The sequence below is a fragment of the Cervus canadensis genome, chromosome 30 (assembly GCF_019320065.1).
Source record: "Cervus canadensis isolate Bull #8, Minnesota chromosome 30, ASM1932006v1, whole genome shotgun sequence".
In the NCBI taxonomy this organism is placed as follows: domain Eukaryota; kingdom Metazoa; phylum Chordata; class Mammalia; order Artiodactyla; family Cervidae; genus Cervus; species Cervus canadensis.
The window spans coordinates 15,784,562-15,806,687 of NC_057415.1; the positions used below are offsets into that span (position 1 = coordinate 15,784,562).

The window sequence follows — 22,126 nt, forward strand, 5'->3', positions numbered from 1 at the left end:
GTTGAAGCTGAAACTCCAATACTTTGGCCACCTCATGTGAAGAGTTGACTCATTTGAAAAGACCCTGATGCTGGGAGGGATTGGGGACGGGAGGAGAAGGGGACAACAGAGGATGAGATGGCTGGATGGCATCACATGAGTTTGAGTAAACCCTGGGAGTTGGTGATGGACAGGGAGGTCTGGCGTGCTGTAATTCATGCGGTCACAAAGAGTCGGACACGACTGAGCAACTGAACTGAACTGAATTATGCAGAGTAATTTTTATTATTCTTTCTATTTCTGGGTTATTATTTGTAATGTGTTCTTCATTCTAATTATATTTATTTGAATCTTCTTTTTCTTAGTCTAATTAAAGGTGTCAGTTTTGTGCATCTTTAAAAAAACAACAGCCCTTAGTTTTATTCATCTTTTCTATTGTCTACTCTCTATTTCATTTATACCTTCTGATTTTTTGTTATTTCTTCCACTTTACTAACTTTGAGCTTAATTTGTTCTTTTTCTAAATTCTTGAGGTGTAAATTTTAGTTGTTTATATGATATCTTTTTTTTTTTTAATGTAGGCACTTATCATTGTATACTTCCCTCTCATAACTCCTTTGGCTGTGTCCCATATGTTTTGGTATGTTCTATTTCAGTTTTCATTTGTCTTAGGTATTTTTAAATTCATTTTTTATTTCTTCTTCAACCCACTGGTTGTTGAGGAGCGTTTTATTTAATCTTCACTTATTTGTGAATTTTTTAGTTTTCCCCTTTGATTTTATACCATTGAGGTCAGATAAGATGTTTGATATGATTTTAGTCCTTTTGATAAGGTTATTAAGATTTGTCTTGTATTTTAACATTTTGTCTATCCTGGAGAATGTTCCATATGTGATTGAGACAAATATGTATTATGCTATTGTCAGATGCATCTTGTATGTGTCACTAGGTCAGTCTGATCCAAGCATAGTTTAAGTTCAGTGTTTCTTTATTGATTTCCTCTCTGAGTGATCCATAGTTGAAGGTGAAGTGTTGAAGTCGCTTATTGCTGAGCTTTTTGTCTCTTCGGGTCTGTAAATAATTTGCTTTATATATTTAAGATATTCTGATATTGGGTAGAAAGTAGAAATATACTTGTTACACCCTCTTAAATTGACCCTGTCAATTCAAGCATTCTTCTTACACTACTTGGGTTAAAGCCTATTTTGTATGACATAAAAGCCTGCCTTTTTTTGGTTTCCATTTGCATGGAATATCATTTTCCATTCACTCATCTTCAGTCTATTTGTGTCTTTAAAGCTGAAGTGGATCTCTTGTAGGTAGTATATATTTGGGTCTTTTTTTTTTTTTTAAAGTCTAAACAACCACACTGTCTTTTAGTTGGATAATTTAATCTATTTACATTTAACATGCCATTACTTTCCATGACCCAGTCCTTCCAACTGCCTGTTCTTTGTTGAGCTTATATTATTATTTTATTTTGTTGTTTGTTGGTTGTTGTATTTAGGTTACTTCTAGGAAAATTCAGTTTGTGGGGTTTTTTTGGGGGGATAGGGAGGAGTTTCCTCTTACATAGGTAAAGGATGAATTCCTCAGGTCCTCAAATATGTCTTCAAAAATGTTATGAAGGGTATTTGGTAGTGCCCTTCCAAGCATTTTACCACTATTAGATATATATTTTTATATTCTTTTGTTTTAATGACATCAATAAATGAATTTAGTTGGTCATTAGAACTGGAATTCTATAAAGAAGGGTTTTGATGAGATTACCAGTGATATTCTACAGTATCCCTCAGAAGCCTATGTGAACAAAAATTATAATTTTGTGTGATGAAATTTATGAAAGATAAATTTGTTTTGATTGATTTAAAACTTTGTGCATTTTTAAAAGATAGTCTGTGAAATAGCTGGAAGAGAAATAAATTTCCTTGTATTTATTAATATGCTCATGCCAAAATTGCAGTGGAATCCTGAGAAATTAATGTTAGAACCACTTAAAAATATCCTTTTAATGAATTTAAATGTTATCAGTTAAGGAGTAATGAGTTTGAGTTATGTATGTGTGTTACATGATACATCTTATATATATTTTTAACATTTTCAGGGGTGAATAAATAATCTAAGAATGTGTGAAATTGAGGTTTTGTGCTAAGAATAAGTTCCTAGAGGAAAAGATACAAACTTTGCATTTCAAATACTAATTCTTGGAATGATTATTTAGATTTAGGCTGTTAAGATTGAAATTCAGTCTTTATGAAGATGGATCAAATACTACTATCTTGTTTGGCAAAACTTTAAAAATACTACAATCTTGTATGGTAAACTTTGGTCATTCTATATAAAATTCATAATCAGATTAAGGCAGAGAAGGATGATTTTTCTAGCAATTATAATACCAGAATCAGCTGCAATTTCATTGGTTATTAGACAAGAAATTTTTCCAGTATTTTACTTACTATACACTATTTCTTTAGTTTATTGTCTTGTAAATGATGCTACTTGTTTGATTTTCTGCTGTTACAGTCTTCATATACTTTGGATCTTAACCCCTTGTTCTGTACATGATCCACAAATATTTTCTTCCATTCAGTAGGTTTCATATTCATTTTGTTGATTTCCTTTGCTGGGCAGAAGCTTTTTAGTTTGATGTAGTCCTGCTTTTTTGTTTTTGCTTTTGGTGTTAATTCAAAAAAATCATGTCAAGATGTTAAAGAGCTTACAGCCTATGTTTTCCTCAGAAGTTCTATGGTTTCAGGTCTTAGTTTCAAGTCTTTAATTCATTTCGAGTTCATTTTTGTGTGTAGTATAAGATAGTAGCCCAGTTATACAATGTGGTATCCAGTTTTTTCAGCACCCTTTATTGATTTCTTAACAATATTTATCTGTCCATGAGCATGGATTTTCTTTCCATTTATTTATGACATTAAAATTTTTTTAATCAATATCTCATAGTTTTCAGTGTACAAGTCTTTTATTTCTTTGTTTAAATTTATTCCTAGTTGTTTTATTCTTTTTGATACAATTATAAATGGGATTGTTTGCTTAATTGCTCTTTCTAATAGTTTGTTGTTAGTATATAAAAATAAAACAGATTTTTGTATTGAATATCCTGTAACTTTGCTCAGTTTTTCTATCAGTTTTTTTCAGTATTCTGGTGGGATGTTTAGGGTTTTTTATGTGTTTCTATGTCATTGGCAAATAGCGACAATTTACTTCCTTTCTAGTTTGGATTTTTATCCCTCTTATTAGGACTTTCAGTACTATGGGAATAAAAGCTGTAGAAGTGGACATCTCTGTTTTTTTCCTTGTCTTACATGCAAAGTTTTCAATTCTCACCATTGAGTATGATCTTACCTGTGTGTTGGTTATATATAGCCTTTTTTTTTTTTCTTTTTTCCCTCTAAGAAGTTAAAAATATGGAACGCTTCACGAATTTGCGTGTCATCCTTGCGCAGGGGCCATGCTAATCTTCTCTGTATCGTTCCAACTCTAGTATATGTGCTGCCGAAGCGAGCACTATATATAGCCTTTATTACATTGATGTATGTTCCCTCTATACGAAATTTGTTGAGTTTGTCTCATAAATGGATATTGAATTTCCTCAAATGCTTTTTCTGCTCCATTGAGATGACTGTATGATTTTTATTCTTCATTTTGTCACTGTGGTGTATCATGTGATTGATTTGCATATGTTGAATCATCCTTGCTTCCCTGGAATAAATCTCACTTGTCCAAAGTGTAAGGTCATTTTGATGTACTGTTGGATTCAGTTTACTAATATTTCACTGAGGATTTTTGTATTTAAGTTCATCAGGGCTATAGCCTATAATTTTCCTTTCTTGTGGTATCCTGATCTGATCTTGGTATCAGACCTCATAAAATAAGTTTGAAAGCATCTCCAGCTCTTGCATTTCTTTGAAGAGTTTGAGAAGGATTGGTGTTATTTCTTCGTTGAATGTTTGGTAGATTTTACCAGTGAATCTGTCTGTTCCTCATTTAATTTGGAGGTTTTTGGTTACTGATTCAGTTTCCTTACTTGGAGCTGTTGTGTTCACGTTTTCTATTTCTTTGTGATTCAATCTTAGTAGGTTGTATGTTTCTAAGAATGATATATGATAAATTTCTTCTAGTTGTCCAGTTTGTTGGTATAAAACTATTCATAGTAGTCTCTTATTAAGAAGAAGTGGCAAGAATACACAGAAGAACTATACAGAAAAGATCTTCACTACCCAGATAATCACGATGGTGTGATCACTCACCTAGAGCCAGACACCCTGGAGTGTGAAGTCAAGTAGGCCTTAGGAAGCATCACTGCAAACAAAACTAGTGGAGGTGATGGAATTCCAGTTGAGCTATTTCACATCCTGAAAGATGATGCTGTGAGAGTGCTGCACTCAGTATGCAGGCAATATTTTGAAAACTCAGCAGTGGCCACAACTGGAAAAGGTTAGTTTTCATTCCAATCCCAAAGAAAGGAAATGCCAAAGAATGCTCAAACTACCACACAATTGCACTCATCTCACACGCGAGTAAAGTGATGCTTAAAGTTCTCCAAGCCAGGCTTCAGCAATACGTGAACGTGAACTTCCAGATGTTCAAGCTGGTTTTAGAAAAGGCAGAGGAACCAGAGATCAAATTGCCAACATCTGCTGCATCATTGAAAAAGCAAGAGTTCCAGAAAAACAGCTATTTCTGCTTTATTGACTATGCCAAAGCCTTTGCCTGTGTGGATCACAATAAACTATGGAAAATTCTGAAAGAGATGGGAATACCAGACCACCTGACCTGCCTCTTGAGAAACCTGTATGCAGGTCAGGAAGCAACAGTTAGAAGTGGACATGGAACAACAGACTGGTTCCAAATAAGAAAAGGAGTACGTCAAGGCTGTATATTGTCACCCTGCTTATTTAACTTATATGCAGAGTACATCATGAGAAACGCTGGACTGGATGAAGCACAAGCTGGAATCAAGATTGCCAGGAGAACTATCAATAACCTCAGATATGCAGATGACACCACCCTATGGCAGAAAGCGAAGAAGAACTAAAGAGCTTCTTTATGAAAGTGAAAGAGGAGAGTGAAACAGTTGGCTTAAAACTCAATATTCAGAAAACTAAGATCATGGCATCCAGTCCCATCACTTCATGGAAAATAGATGGGGAAACAGTGACAGACTTTATTTTTGGGGGGCTCCAAAATCACTGCAGATGGTGACTGCAGCCATGAAATTAAAAGACGATAACTCTTTGGAAGAAAAGTTATGACCAACCTAGACAGCATATGAAAAAGTAGAGACATTAATTTGTCAACAAAGGTCTATCTCATCAAGGCTGTGGTTTTTCCAGTGGTCATGTACGGATGTGAGAGTTGGACTATAAAGCAAGCTGAGCGCTGAAGAATTGATGCTTTTGAACTGAGGTGTTGGAGAAGACTCTTGAGAGTCCCTTGGACTGCAATGAGATCTAGCCAGTCCATCCTAAGGGAGATCAGTCCTGGGTGTTCCTTGGAAGGACTGATGTTGAAGCTAAACTCCAGTACTTTGGCCACCTGATGTGAAGAGCTGACTCGTTTGAAAAGACCCTGATGCTGGGAAAGACTGAAGGTGGGAGGAGAAGGGGACGACAGAGGATGAGATGGTTGGATGGCATCACTGACTCAATGGACATGAGTTTGGGTGAACTCTGGGAGTTGGTGATGAGCAGGGAGGCCTGGCGTGCTGCGGTTCATGGGGTTGCAAAGAGTTGGACAAGACTGAGCGACTGAACTGCGCTGATCTGCTTTAAGTTCTCTTTTATTTCTGATTTTGTTTTGAGCCTTCTTTCTTTCTTTCTGTTGTGTCTGACTACAGGTTTTCTAATTTTGTTTGTATTGGCAAAGAATCAGCTTTTGCTTTTATTAACCTTGTCTGTTTTATTAGCCTTGTTAGTCTCTATTTCATTTATTTCCTCTCTGATCTTTATTATTTCCCTCATTCTACTAACTTTGGGCTTCATTTTGTAATGTGTGTTTTTCTAGTTCTTTAAGGTGTAGAGTTTGGTTGCATATTTGAAAATTTTCTTATTTCTTGAGGTAGTTCTTTATCACTGAACTTTCCTCATAGAATTGATGTCTAATTTCATACCACTGTTGTCAGGAAATGTGTTTACATGATTTCAACCTTCATAAATATATTAGGACTTTTTTGTGGCTCAACATATGATCTTTTCTAGAGAATGTTCCATTTGAATTTAAGAATATATTATGCTGTTTCTGAAATGTTCAGTATGTAAGTTTTAAGTCAATCTGGTCTGAGTCATTAAGGTGCCGCATGTATTTATAGATTTGACTTTCTTTTTTCTTGAATATTCTTGGTCGTTGATTTACTGTTCTTTTATTTGCTTTATTTATGTTTTCTTCAAATAGTTATAGTTTTACTTGTCATTTCCATTCTCATGTTTTGTTTATTATGTTTTCAGTCAATTCAGTTGCTTAGTTGTTTCTGACTCTTTGCGATCCCATGGACTGCAGCATGCCAGGCCTCCCTGTCCATCACCAACTCCCGAAATTTACTCAAACTCATGTCCATTGAGTCGGTGATGCCATCCAACCGTCTCCTCCTCTTGTTGTCCCCTTCTCCTCCTGCCTTCAGTCTTTCCCAGCATCAAGGTCTTTTCAAATGAGTCAGCTCTTTGTATCAGCTGGCCAAAGTATTGGAGTTTAGCTTCAGCATCCGTCCTTCCAATGAACACCCAGGACTGATTTCCTTTAGGATTGACTGGTTGTATCTCCTTGTAGTCCAAGGGACTTTCAAGAGTCTTCTCCAACACCACAGTTCAAAAGCATCAATTCTTCAGTGCTCAGCTTGCTTTATAGTCCAACTCTCACATCCATACATGACCACTGGAAAAATCATAGCTTTGGCAGGACGGACCATTGTTGGCAAAGTTATGTCTCTGCTTTTTCATATGCTGTCTAGGTTGGTCATAACTTTTCTTCCAAGGAGCAAGCATCTTTTAATTTCATGGCTGCAGTCACCATCTGCAGTGATTTTGGAGCCCCCCAAGAATAAAGTCAGCCACTATTTCCACTGTTTCCCTGTCTGTTTGCCATGAAGTGATGGGAGCAGATGCCATGATCTTAGTTTTCTGAATATTGAGTTTTAAGCCAACTTTTTCACTCTTCTCTTTCACTTTCATCAAGAGACTCTTTAGTTCTTCTTCACTTTCTGTCATAAGGGTGGTGTCATCTGCATATCTGAGGTTATTGATAGTTCTCCCGGCGATCTTGATTCCAGCTTGTGCTTCATCCAGCCCAGCGTTTCTCATGATGTACCCTGCATATAAGTTATATAGGCAGGGTGACAAAATACAGCCTTGATGTACTCCTTTCCCTGTTTGGAACCTGTCTGTTGTTCCATGTCCAGTTCTAACTGTTGCTTCCTGACCTGCATACAGATTTCTCAAGAGGCATTTCAGGTCATCTGATATTCCCATCTCTTTAAGAATTTTCCACAGTTTGTTGTTGTTGTGTTTAATTGGAAGTAATTTTGCTTGTTATTTCCATTCTCATGTTTTGATTATTATGTTTAAATGAAACAGGTGATATTTATTGTTTTGCTAACCATTGATCTGAACAGTATGGAATTGATCTGATATCCATCTATAACTTGCCACTTAGTTAGAATATTTGTTAAATTTTTGTGTTACTATTATGCTGCTCTTCTAAAAAGGATTTGGAGAGGCTCCTAGAGTAGATTCTCAACTTAAATTTCCATAGATTAAATCACCAGAATTTACCAAGGGAAAGATTATGCATAGTTAGCATGTAAATTAATGAGATTTAACATTTTTGAAAGAATTAGGTTATATGCTTTAGAACTTTGAGTTAAATAGTAAAAAGTCCAATTTTATGGTCTGTAAGTTCTCTGAATATAGGTACATTTTATTTTTCAGTTTGATGTGTCACTTCCTCCAGTAGGAAATTTTTACTTTGGCTCTGGTGGTTGGTCATTGTGCTCTGAATATGCAGTCCTCCTCCTACCTTTTGCCATTGACACATGCCTTCATTCATTAATTTATTTATCAACTAAACACCTTTGTTTTCTAAGCACAGTACAAAGTACTGTAGTTACAGTGGTAAGTATGAAAGTTACGTGTCTCAAGGTCATAGGCTTTCTGATTTAAGATGTGAACATCATATATTGTTGTTGGTTAAGAGCTTCAGAATTATACAGGCATGGGTTCATCTTGCTACTTAATAACATTGTGGTGTTGGGCGTATTATTTAACATCTCTACACCTTAGTTTTATCATCTCTAAAAAGGAAATAGAAAATATTTCTACTTTATAGCCTCTTTTATGTAAAATTCTTGAGTTAAGGTCTGTCAGCACTTTGCACTGTGTTTAGTACATAGTAAGTGCTCAGAAATGGTTCTGGTAATTGTTAATACTATAACTACTTCTACCACAAAAATCATCACACATGAAAAAATCTTTGGGTATTTTGTCACAGTACATAACATCATTTTTCTAAAGCAATAGTACTCAACGAATGAAACTTTAAAAGTATGTACCCTAATAATTGAACTAAATTTGTTGAAAGAGATAAAAGTAATTTAATATTCTGTAGTTGTACTGTTAAATGTGGCCTCTGTTGATTTCTTAATAACTCTGAGTGGGCAAATTTAAATTTTATTTATATTACATTTTAGACCTAGTTTTGTAAAATTATTTATTGACTTCAGGGTAAATAGAGTTGCTTTGTAATTAGTGGCTTAGCAGTTGGACAGTTCTTTCCATTTCAATGTTTTGGCATCCTTTCCTTAAATAAGGCTTATTAAGTTAAGTATTCTTCACAACGTGGTAGTAAATACTTCAAGTTATTCTTCTTTTATACTTCCTCTTGACTTCGCAAATGGCGTAACTCAGTTCTCTTTCCTCTTTTAGTATTAAAATTAGTTATCAATCCTTTTGATTTACTTTTTACAGTTTTGAAGATCAGTAATGTCTATAAGGAATGTCTTAATTTTTAAACTTATATTGGAATCTTAAAGCTGGTTCTAGAAATCTTTACATTCATTGACACCTTTGGTGAATGACCCCTCAAGTGGAAAACTGTTCAAAGCGCTCAGATGGTGTTTGAATAACATTTTCATTGTATAATATTGAAAAGAGGGTAGGAGCAGGAGCTTTTTACTTGTAGCCCCAATTTTTTATTGAAGGAGAAAAATGGAATTCATAGAGTGAATTCCAAGTAGAAGACAAAACTGTTTCAGAATTAATCTTCTGTTCTCTTTCTTTTTTCAGTTTCTAAAACAAAGTCACAGACTTGATATCTTACAGCTGATAAGTGGCCCAGCTGAAATGCTTCATAGAAGAGAGTGTAGGATTTAGAGTAATATTGTATTATTTTATTTTTTGTTAAACTGAAAATTTTTAGTATGTTTAATTAGTTCATCTTTGTCAGTAGGACCAAGTATAAAACTTTAGGAAAGAAACTTACTTAAACCCTGTTAAAGATAATAGCTCAGGACCAGTGGTAACAGTAAGAGATTAAAATATTAGAAATTAAAATGGTTGATGACGGCAGGATTTCAGGTTGGTATAGGAAAGGTCAGTGAAACCCCAAAACATTTATTTGAAGACAAACAGATATATGTTGTTAATCTCAATGGGTTAGGACTCTTACATGAGTTAGGAGAGAACAGGAAGAGAGTAAGTAGAGACAGTAAGTACTAATAACTCCTGAGGATAATTGCTATAAAGAAAGTAAAGTAATGGGTGATAGTTTGAGAGAGATGCAGGTTTAATAGCTTGAGAGAGATGTAGGAAGAATTTTTTTGTTATGTTTTATTGAGAACAATAAATTTGACTTGTTTTATTTATTGAGAAATATTAGAACATGTTTGTTTGTATTTGTATGTGTTCTGTTAAAAAGCAAAATTTAATCATGTTGGGCAGATTGGGGATGGTTTCTTCAGCATTGACTTCAGGTTGACAGGAAGTAATGGGAGCCACTGTGTAAGCTGAGTTTGTCTTTAAATAAGGACATGGACAGTACACCCATGGTAATAGATGGGAGGACAGAATATATGAAAGTAAATATAGGTAGGTTATTGATCCAGTGGTAAGAGATGAGGAGGTTTTCCTCTAATTGCTTTAATTTTCCAGGTCATCAACTGATAGTATCTGAGAGGGAGAGGAAAGAAATGGACTAGGAAAGTGAAATGAAAAGAGAGCTCTGGAAGACCATACATTTCAAGAAAAAAAGCTGGCCTTCTTTACATATTTCTATTACCAGTGTGGCCCTTGAAGTTAATATTGGGATCGTGATTATACTCTTCTCTGTTTCAGAGAATTATTTTTCTCTTATTCCTCAACTCCTTTGGTGGGGGGAAGTATAAAAAAATAGCTGTTACTTTGGACAGGGCTGGGTATCTATTTTTTTCTTAATAATAAGAATAACAACAAAGTAATGTTTGATGGTCTTCTAAGTTAGATATATTCAGTTGCTCAGTTGTATTTATACTTATTAACTACAGTGTCAAAAAACAAAGAATAGGATAGTTGATATTCTGTTTTAACTTTGGGGTTCTTTTTCATTTAAAAAATTATATCATACATTTTTCTTCTTCTTCTTATAGATGTTCTTAATAGTTGCTCCTCTTTCTGTCCTCTACAACTGGAAGGATGAGCTGGACACCTGGGGATATTTCAGAGTCACTATTTTACATGGTAACAAAAAGGATAATGAACTGATTCGTGTGAAACAGAGGAAATGTGAAATTGCTCTAACAACTTATGAAACACTGCGCTTATGTCTGGATGAACTTAACAGGTAATCGGAATAATGGGAGTGATTGCATTAGTATTCTGCTTACATCAGTTGTTATTTATCCCTTTGTATTGTGAGGCTTCCCAGGCAGCTCAGTGGTAAAGAATCTTTGGAGTTGAAAGAGACGCAGGTTTGACCCTTGGGTTGGGAAGAAACTCTAGAGGAGAAACCCACCCAGTATTCTTGCCAGGATAATCCCAAGGACAGAGGAGCCTGGTGAGCTACAGTCTACAGGGTCACAAAGAGTCGGACATGACTGAGCAACTGAACACTTTATATTCTAATTTTTTTTAAGCTCTAAATATTCTTTAGCATTATTTAACTTGATTTCAAAGTTATTGAAATAGACAGTTTATAGTAATTAACTCATTTTCTAAGAAGGAAAACCTGAGTCAGGGTTTCTACAGTTCCTTATTTCCTCTATTACCTCTTCAAGCAGTGCCTGTTAATGAATAAGACTTGTCCTAAATCTCATGTACAATGTTTTGTGTGTTTGATGCCTCTAGACTAAAATAGTGAGTTTCATGAATGATTTTACTTATGCGAGTCTGTTGTTAATGTAGAATGGCAAAAAATAACATTTTTTGAGCCACTATTCTAAGACTACAGGTACCCAAAAGAAATGAACTACATTTTAAGGTTTTAGTGGGGAATCTAGATACAGTCAATTATGAAGTCATGTGTGTGCTATGATATGGAATAGAGGATGTTATGGGAGCACATGAGGAGCCTGACTGCTGCAGAGTGAGGAGAGTAGTCAGAGAGCTTCCCAGAGAAGATGACCTATGAGCTTCCTGAGGATTGAAAGATGAGTAAGAGTAGGAAAGAGTAGGAAAATCAAGCAAGAGGGAACAAACAACATTTGCAGAGGCCTCCTGACAACAAAGGTCACAGCACTTTTTAATAAATGAAAGCAGTTGTAATGCTTTGTGTATGTAATCACTATACCTAGAATGTAAAAGGGAAGTGGCCAGGAAACACCACCAGTGTGGTAAGCAAGGAATAGATCATAAGACTATTTAAAGCTTCTTAGAGGATTTTGATCTTTATCCTTAGAACAATAGAGTCTCCCTGAAGTGTTTTCAGATGATTATTATTATGATAAAAAATTATCAGATTTGCATTGTACAAGTCATCATGTTGCTGTTTTGTGCAGAGTAGAGCCAAATTGAATGGTGAAAGTCCAATTAGGAGGCTTGTTATGTCCAAATTCATGTGTTCCAGTCCCAACTCCAAGGACCTTGGAATGTAACTAAAGGTAATTAAGTTAAAATGAAACATTAAGGTGGGGACTGAGGCCAGTCTGCCTGGTTGTCCTTGGAAGAAGAGAAGGAGATGCCAGGAGCTTGTATACACAGAGGAAACGATACAGGAAGATGCAGTAGGAGGACAGTAGTCTGTAAGCATAGGAGTGAAAAGAAAATGAAAGTTGTTCAGTCATGTCAGACTCTTTGTGACCCCCCCATGGACTATATAGTCCATGGAATTCTCCAAGCTAGAATATTGGAGTCGGTAGTTGTTGCCTTCTTCAGGGGATCTTCCCAACCCAGGGGATTGAACCCAGGTCCCCGCATTGAAGGCAGATTCTTTACCAGCTGAGCCACCAGGGAAGGTCAAGCATAGGAGAGAGACCTCAATGGAAACCAAACCTGCCAACACTTTGATTTTGGAATTCAAGCCCCCAGAAATGTTGTGTTTGGCATCTTTTGCTCATCTTCATGTTTTTGAGAATCTGCTGTGTCATTGAATGTATCAGTGATCATTCTGTTTAATGCTGAATTGTATTGCATTTTATAAATATATCACACTTTGTTACCTGTTCATTTGAGGTTAGATATTTGGGTTTTCTGGTTTGGGTTATTAAAAGTAAACATTTAAGTAATATTTATGTGTAAGATTTCTTTGACATACATTGTAATTTCTCTTGGGTAAATTCCTAAGAGTGGGATTTATGGATGGGAAGCCATTTTTCCAGAGTGGTTGTATCATTTTACTCCAACTAGCAACCCATTAGAGTTCATTTGCTTCATATACTCACCAATATTTGGTATTATCTATCTTTTTGTTTTTAGTGTATATAGTGGTATCCCATTACAATATAATTTGCCTTTATCTGATCTATGTACGCTTGAAAAAAGTGTTTGTTCTATCATTGTTGGGTATACTGTTCTATAAATATCAGTAAAGTCAGTTTGGTTAGGTGTTGTTCAAGTATTCTCTGTCTTTACTGATTTTCTTCCCAGTTGGTTTACAGTTTCTGAGAGAGGAATATTGAAATCTTCAATTACAATTATAGATTTGTTTATTTCTCCTTTTATTTCAATCAGTTTTCAATTCATATATTTTGAAGCTTTGTACTTAGGTACACACATATCGATGATTAGTATTTTTTCCTTATGAATTGACCCTTTTATCGTTAAAAATGCTCCTTTTATGTCTGTAATCATGAAATTTTCTGTGATGTTAATATAGACAATACAGTCTTATCCTTGCTGTATGTTTATCACTTTCCAGCTTTTAATTTTTATCTGTTCTTTAAGGTGAGTCTTTTGTGGTTAGCATATTATCAGGTCTTGCATTTTTATCCATTTGGATAATCTGTGCCTTTTTATTTGGAGTGTTTAGTTCATTTATACTTAATGTGGTGGATTTAGAGCTACCACTTTTGTAAGCTCTAGGATTTTATTTTACTCCATTTACAAACTCATAAGTTTGCCTGTTAGTATTTCCTATATACTGTCAGAAGACAGGAACAATCTGAGGCATGAAGTTAAGTAACTTGTACAAGCCTGCAACAAGTCAGGGTGAAAAAGAAGTTTAAATCTTGACTTTGAATTCAATATGTAAGAGAGATTCTACAGTTAGATAAATGTAATAAGTTTATTTATCTTAGCACCAGTCATATTTTAGTTTTTGTTTGACTGTCTGCCCCTTTAGACTGTGAGGTCTTTGATACAGGATAATTTCTGTTTCATTGCTTATTTCAGGCATATAATTGTGTTAAATGGTTATTTTCTGTGTTTGTTATAAATATTAAATAAAAATTCCAAAGTAGAGTAATGTAAATATAAATCAAGTTTCTGTGTAAAATAAGAAAAATAAAGTGTTTCAGCTTTTGTGGTATTCAGCTTTCCTTTGTTTGAATAGTTTTATTTGACAAATATTCAAAATAATTTATATTCAATCTGAGTAAATACTAAGTAATTTTTGTGAGAAAGTTCTAAATGATAGACCAGGATTTATCATAGACAATATACAGAGTAGATAAACACTATAGGAGTGGAGCTGTATCTCTTTTTGTTATTACTGTTAATGTTTTACTTTATTTTTATCAAAGTTATATACTCATTTCAAGAGTCAAATATGAACACAGTTCATTCCTGTCTGCTGCAACCATTGCCTTTTCTTCAGAGACAGTCACCTTCAATTCTTTTACTTATCTTTTTAGTTTTTACTTCCGTATCTCAAAGATCACATTCATGCTGCAACTTAAAACTTATTTCAGTTTTCAGCATCACTTGTTGATTTACTATAATGAAAAATGATGATTTTGTTGTATTTTGTCTCCTGCTTGCTTTACAGTGTCCTGGCTGGGATAGTTTGTGTAATAGGAAATAGTATATAGGAGATCCAACAACTTCTTAAACAGGCTGTTGAACATTTTGTGGTTGTTCAGTCACTAAGTCATGTCCTACTCTTTGCAACCCCATGGACTAGAGTGTTCCAAGCTTCCCTGTCCTTCATTGTCTTCCAGAGTTTGCTCAAATTCAGGTCCTGGGAATCAGTGATGCTATCTAACCATCTCATCCTCTGCTGCCCCTTTTCTTTTTGCCATCAGTCTCTCCCAGCATCAGGGTCTTTTCCAGTGAGTCAGCTCTTCCCATCAGGTGGCCAAAATATTGGATCTTCCGCATCATTCCCTCAAATGAATATTCAGGATTAATTTCCTTTAGTATCGACTGGTTTGATTTCTTTGCTGTCCAAGGGACTCCCAAGAGTCTTCTCCAGCACCACGATTTGAAAGCATCAGTTCTTCAGTGCTCAGCCTTCTTTATGGTCCAACTCTGACATAGGTACATGATTAATGGAAAAACCATAGCTTTGAATATGGACCTTTGCTGGCAAAGTAATGTCTATGGTTTTAAATACGTGGTCTTGGTTTGTCATAGCTTTCTTCCCAAGAAGCAAGAGTCTTTTAATTCATGGCTGTAGTCACCATCCATAGTGATTTTGGAGCCCAAGAAAATAAAATCTGTCACCTTTTCCTCATCTGTTTGCCATGAAGTGATGGGGCCAGAAGCCATGATTTTAGTTTATTGAATGTTTAGTTTTAAGCCAGCTTTTTCACTTTCCTCTTTCACCCTCATAAAAGGCTTTTTGCTTCCTCATCACTTTCTGCCATTGGAATGGTTTCATCTGCGTATCTAAGGTTATTAATATTTCTCCTGGCAATCTGGATTCCATCCTGTGATTCATCCAGCCCGGCATTTTGCTTAATGTATTCTGCATAGAAGTTAAATAAGCAGAGTGACACCATACAGCCTTGTCATACTCTTTTCCCAATTTTGAGCCATTCTGTTGTTCCATCTCCAGTTCTAACGGTTGATTATTGACCTGCATTCAGGTTTCTCAGGACATAGGTAAGGTCTGGTTTTCCCATCTCTAAGGATTTTCCACAATTTGTTGAGATCCACACAGTCAAGGTCTTTAGCATAGTCAATGAAGCAGAAGTACATGTTTTTCTGGAATTCTCTTGCTTTCTCTATGATCCAGCAAATGTTAGCAATTTGATCTCTGGTTCCTCTGCCTTTTCTAAACCCATCTTATTCATCTGAAAGTTCTTGGTTCATGTACTGCTGACGCCTCGCCTGAAGGAAATTGAGCATTACCTTGATAGCATGTGAAATGAGTGCAATTGTATAATAGTTTGAACATTCTTTGGCATTGCCCTTCTTTGGGATTGGAATGGAAACTGACCTTTTCCAGTCTGGTAGCCATTGCTGAGTTTTCTAAATTTGCTGGCATGTTGAGTGCAGCACTTTAACATCTTCTAGGATTTGAAATACTTTTAGGATTTGAAATACTTCAGCTGGAATTCTATCACTTCCTCTAGCTTTGTTTGTACTAAGCTTCCTAAGGCCTACTTGACTTCACACTCTAGGATGTCTGGCTCTAAGTGAGTGAACACACCATTGTGGTTATCCCAGTCTTTAAGAGCTTTTTTGTATAGTTCTTCTTGCCACCTCTTCTTAATCTCTTTTACTTTAGTTAGTTCCTTACCGTTTCTTTCCTTTATCTTGCTCATCCTTGCATGAAATGTTCCCTTAGTATATCATTTACTTGGCAAAATCTCTAGTCTTTCACATTCTATTCTTTTCCTCTCTTTCTCTGCATTGTTCACTTAAGAAGGCTTTCTTGTCTCTCCTTGCTATTCTCTGGAACTCTGCATTCAGTTGGATATATCTTTCCCTTTCTCCCTTGCCTTTCACTTCTCTTTTTTTTTCAGCTATTTTTAAAGCCTGCTCAGACAACCATTTGCCTTTTTGCATTTTTTTTTCTTGTTGTGATTTGGTCACTGCCTCCTGTAAATGTTACGAACCTCTGTCTGTAGTTCTTCAGGTACTCTGTCTATCAGATCTAATCCCTTGAATCTTTTTACCACCTCTACTCTATAATCATAAGGGATTTGATTTAGGTCATACCTGAATGCCTAGTGGTTTTCCCTACTTTCTTCAATTTAAGCCTGAATTTTGCAATATGGAGCTGATGATCTGAGCCATAGTCAGTTCCCAGTCTTTTTTTTGCTGACTATTTAGAGCTTCTCCATATTCAGCTGCAAAGACTATAATCAATCTGATTTCAGTATTGACCATCTGATGATGTCCATGTGTAGAGTTGACTCTTGTGTTGTTAGAAGAGGGTGTTTGCTATGACCAGTGTGTTCTTTTGACAAAACTCTATTAATCTTTGTCCTGCTTCATTTTGTACTCCAAGGCCAAACTTGCCTTTTACTCCAAGTATCTCTTGACTTCCTGCTTTTGCATTCCAATCCCCTAAGATGAAACAGACATCATTTTTTGGTGTTAGTTCTACAAGGTCTTTTAGGTCTTCACAGAACCATTTGGCATTAGTGAATAGGGCATAAACTTGGATTACTGTGATGTTGAAATGGTTTGCCTTGGAAACAGCCAAGATTTGTCGTTTTTGTGATTGCACCCAAGTGCTGCATTTTAGGCTTTTGTTGACTATGAGGGTTACTCCATTTCTCCTAGGGGATTCTTACCCACAGTAGCAGATATAATGATAACCTGAATTGGAATCAAGATTGCCAGGAGAAATATCAGTAACCTCAGATATGCAGATGACACCACCCTTATGGCAGAAAGTGAAGAAGAACTAAAAAGCCTCTTGATGAAAGTGAAAGAGGAGAGTGAAAAAGTTGGCTTAAAGCTCAACATTCAGAAAACTAAGATCATGGCATCCGGTCCCATCACTTCATGGCAAATAGATGGGGGAACAGTGGAAACAGTGGCTGACTTTATTTTTCTGGACTCCAAAATCACTGCAGATGGTGACTGCAGCCATGAAATTAAAAGATGCTTGGTCCTTGGAAGGAAAGTTATGACCAACCTAGACAGCATATTAAAAAACAGAGACGTTACTTTGTCAACAAAGGTTCATCTAGTCAAAGCTATGGTTTTTCCAGTGGTCATGTATGGATGTGAGAGTTGGACTGTGAAGAAAGCTGAGTGCCAAAGAACTGATGCTTTTGAACTGTGGTGTTGGAGAAGACTCTTGAGAGTCCCTTGAACTGCAAGGAGATCCAACCAGTCCATCCTTAAGGAGATCAGTCCTGGGTGTTCACTGGAAGGACTGATGCTGAAGCTGAAACTCCAATACTTTGGCCACCTGATGCGGAGAGCTGACTCATTTGAAAAGACCCTGATGCTGGGAAAGATTGAGGGCAGGAGGAGAAGGGGATGACAGAGGATGAGATGGTTGGATGGCATCCCCGACTCAATGGACATGGTTTGGGTGGACTCCGGGAGTTGGTGGTGGACAGGGAAGCCTGGCGTGCTGCAATTCATGGGGTCGCAAAGAGTCGGACACAACTGAGTGACTGAATTGAACTGAACTGAATTAAATTTGCCCATTCCTGTCCATTTTAGTTCACCAGTTCCTGAGGTGTCAATGTTCATTTTTGCCATCTCCTGCTTCAGCACATCCAATTTACCTGATTCATGGACCTAACATTCCAGGTTCCTTTGCAATATTGTTCTTTACAGCATTGGACTTTACTTTCAGCACCAGACACAACTGCAGCTGAGCATCATTTCTACTTTGGCCAAGCCTCTTCAGTCCCTGGAGCTATTAGTAATTGCCCTCTTCCCTAGTAGCATATTGGACACCTTCTGACCTGGGGGGCTCGTCTTCCAGCATCACATCTTTTTGCCTTTCATACCGTTCATGGGTTTCTTGCAACAAGAATCCTGGAAGGGTTTGACATTCCCTCCTCCAGTGGACCACATTTTGTCAGTGTTGAACATTTATCTAATCCAGTTTCTATACCATCTGGTCGTACCATTTAAGAACTCAGTAACATTAATCAGATTGTTTCTTGGCTTTCTCCGCTACTGGCATGGGATACGCCTTCCTCTGTTTCGTAAGTTATTTTGTTCATCTTCTTCCCTGCTTTTAAAATCTTGTGATTGTTTTTTCCTCTTTTCCTTTGTTCTTAATCTCTTTTCCTTTATTCAACTTTATATTAAGAAAACCTATAGGAAAATTGAAGTGATACTACATGAATATCTATATACCTATATTCACTGGTTGTATGTGTGCTTTTTTTTTTGGAAAGATGTAAGTTAACATGTGTGTTGACTGTTAAATCCGTTTAGTCTCTTCTAATGTAGAACATTCCCTCAACTTTAATTTTTTAATGTAAGACATTTTGAGGAGACCAGGCCAGTTGTCTCTTAGGGTGTCTCACAGATTATCTGATTGCTTTTTCAAAGAGCTGTGTATTCCTCTACCACATGTATTTTGGTAAGCTGATTTTGATCTAAAGGCTTCATTAGATTCAGATCAGACATTTTTGACTAGAATAGTTCATAAATGATAGTGTGGACTTCATATTATGTTACATTAGGAAATGTTAATGTCATGTTGTTCTACTGTTAAGGTTGCAAAGTTTGTCCCATAGGCTAAGGAGATGATCATCAGATCTCTTCATTTTAAAGATATGTTTCTCCCTTTACAGTTAGCAGTAAATTATGGGGTTATACTTTTCTACTAGTTAAATATTCTGGTCCTTCAGTCCTTTTGCTTAGTGGTATTAATATTCAGAAATTATTGTTGTCTGCATCAGTTATTTTATTGGGTTTTCAAAATAATGTTTTCCTAAATTTATCATTTCTTCTACACTTATTAACAGCATTCTCCTACAGTTAGAAATCATCCACAGTTTCAATTGACATAGCAAGGTGAATGCTTGATTCTTTTGCTGCCATTTCCAATTTTCAGACTAACACATTGGTACAGTGGTCATCCACAAAGTTTCTCTCCCATTCCCCGACCCCCGTTTTTTGATTATCAGTATGGACTTATAGATTATTGAGGTGCAATTGATATGCCATAGAATGTACCCATTTTAAGTATAGAATGGCTTTTAGTAAACTTAGAAAGTTGTGCAGTTATCACCACAACCCAGTTTAAGAACATTTTCATCACCTCAAACAGCTTTTTGTTTTCAGTCAGTCTTTCATCCCATCTCCAGTTCTAGGCAACCACCAGTCTGCTTTCTGTCTCTATAGAATTGCCTTTTCTGGAGATTTCATGTAAATTTCATACAATATGTAGTCTTTTGTATCAGGCTTTCACTTAACATTTTTGAGTTTCCTCCTATAACATGTTTCAGTAGTTTGTTCCTTTTTATTGTTGAACAATACTATTGTATGTACCTCATTTTGTTTATCTAATGGATGGACGTTTAGATTGTTTCCACTTTGGGGCTATTATGAATAATGCTGCTGTGAACATTCATGTACAAATCCTTGAGTAAATGTAAATTTTTTATTTCTCTGGGAAAGATATCTAGGAATGAAATTGCTGAGTGGTATAAGGAGTTTTAACCGTTTAAGAAACAGCCAAAGTGTTTTAGAAAAATGTCTGTATTTTGCCAAAAGCAGTGTGTCCAGTTTTCCTTGCGAACACTTAATTTTGTCAGTCTTTCCTGATTGCCAGTCAAATAGGTTTGTGGTGGTATCTCTCTCTCTTTTTTTTTTTTTTCTAATTATGAACTTTTTTATGTGTTTCAGTTCAGTTCAGTTCAGTCGCTCAGTGGTGTCTGACTCTTTGCGACCCCATGAACTGCAGCACGCCAGGCTTCTCTGTCCATCACCAACTTATCGGCCTTTATATATCTTCTTTGGTGAAGTGTCTATTAAAATATTTTAGCATCTTTTAAATTGGATTGTTTTAACTTCTGTTGAGTTGTAGTAGCTCTTTATATAATTCTGTATGCAAATTCTTTTATCAGATTATGATTTGCAAATATTTTCTTGTAGCATGTCTGAATCATGTCTTTTCATTTTCTTAATGATGTCTTTGGAAGAGCAAAAGTTGTTCTTAACTTGGATGAAGTTCAGCTTACAAGTTTTTTTTTATTGACCATGCTTTTGGTGTCATAGATCTAAGAAATTTTTCTCTAACCCAAAGTCACAAGAATTTTTCCTGCATTTTGTAACTTTTATAATTTAGCTCTTTTTTTAGGTCTACTATCTATTTTGAGTTAATTTTTATATATGGCATGAGATAAGAGTTTAAAGTGAATTTTTTCACACAACCCTTGGATTTTTATATATTCAATGTTTTACACTACCCTGTAGTCATTATTTTTAATGAGGCTTTAATTTTCTAATTAGTTTTGCTCCTGTGTTCTTTGGACATGCTTTCTCAATCTCCAGTGTTTCCCTTGCTGCATACCTGAGACCAACTGTTTCTCCCTGGGATCCTGCTTCCGTTTAGTGGGTAGACCACTGTGGTTGTTCATTGCTATTGGGGTAATAATCAATCCTAAACCTTTTTAGCAGGCAGAGCTATGTAGTGCAACTTTGCAGAAATCATGAGTTTATATTGATATTTTTCATTCCTAATTAGCATTATAAATTTTGCTTATTTTATATTTATTTTTCTTTTTTATTACTTTTAAAAGATTCCTTTTGTGATTTTAGTCATGTTTAAATGAGTTATTTCTTTTCATTGTCCCTAAACAGAATCTCTGCCCTTTTGTCTCCCTATGCATTTTATTTTCATGGGTTGTCCAAACTTGTGATCATTTAAACAACTAAGTGAAAATTCTGTGAAATCATCAAAGAGTAAAGAAGAAAAATCTCCAAAACTTTGGTAGAGAAAACTGGCCTCTAAAAATTATGTAGACTAAGAAAGGGAAGTTTTTTCAACCTTTTTTCCTTTTTGTTTCACTTTATAGTTTGGAATGGTCAGCTATCATTGTAGATGAGGTTCATAGAATCAAGAATCCAAAGGCTAGAGTAACAGAAATTATGAAAGCTTTAAAATGTAATGTCCGAATTGGCCTCACTGGAACCATTCTTCAGAACAACATGAAAGAATTGTGGTGTGTTATGGACTGGTGAGTTTAGAAAATTATTTTCTACTTTCTTAACCTTTTTTCCTAATTATTTGTTTCTGAAAAAAATTTGTTGTCTGTTTACAGAGGTGTTTTATCCTAAACATAGTATGCACAGTAAAGAGTCCCCTGAAAACCCAGCTTTATGTATTACTCTTGGTCCCTGAAGTAAATATCTGAAGTAATTTACCAGTCCCATCATCTTATAGTTATTCACTGAAATTGTCATAAAGAACATTCTGCTTTTTTGCCTTTTGTTATCCTTAATAAACAAGTGACTTATTGTACTTCGTAAGAGCAAAAAGAAGTCTGTTTCTTATTAGTTTAATAAAGCCTTAACATTTTTCTTATTGCCTTTATAAAGGGCTGTGCCAGGACTATTAGGTAGCAGGAGCCACTTCAAGAAGCAGTTTTCTGACCCAGTAGAACATGGTCAGAGACACACAGCAACCAAAAGGGAACTAGCTACTGGCCGAAAGGCCATGAAAAAGCTTGCAAGAAAGATGTCTGGGTGGTTTCTCAGACGAACCAAGACTCTAATCAAGGATCAATTGCCTAAGAAGGAAGATCGGGTGAGAACCACTTTTGTGTGTATTAGGAATTCCTTGTCATGTTTTATTTATTCTGAAAATACTTCTTTTGAAGAGGAACTCTATCTCCTGTGGTGTTTTATGATTACAGTTTTTT

At 35.7% G+C, this 22,126-nt stretch overlaps 1 protein-coding gene and 1 non-coding gene across 6 annotated transcripts in view; one reads left to right on the forward strand and one right to left on the reverse strand.

Annotated features, from left to right (window-relative positions):
- Positions 1-22,126, forward strand: part of ERCC6L2 (ERCC excision repair 6 like 2) — a 182,592-nt gene that overhangs the window by 35,355 nt on the left and 125,111 nt on the right. For 4 of the 5 annotated variants that reach the window (XM_043453162.1, XM_043453164.1, XM_043453165.1 and 1 more), the window contains exons 4-6: positions 10,601-10,794; positions 21,281-21,442; positions 21,804-22,011. In XM_043453162.1, the coding sequence (XP_043309097.1) occupies positions 10,601-10,794; positions 21,281-21,442; positions 21,804-22,011 (564 nt within the window). Of the gene's footprint in view, positions 1-10,598; positions 10,795-21,280; positions 21,443-21,803; positions 22,012-22,126 lie in introns of all 5 variants that reach the window. The other variant, XM_043453163.1, reaches the window with a different exon arrangement.
- Positions 3,390-3,496, reverse strand: LOC122432181. Its single transcript, XR_006266785.1, has one exon. It is a non-coding gene; the product is annotated as a U6 spliceosomal RNA (small nuclear RNA).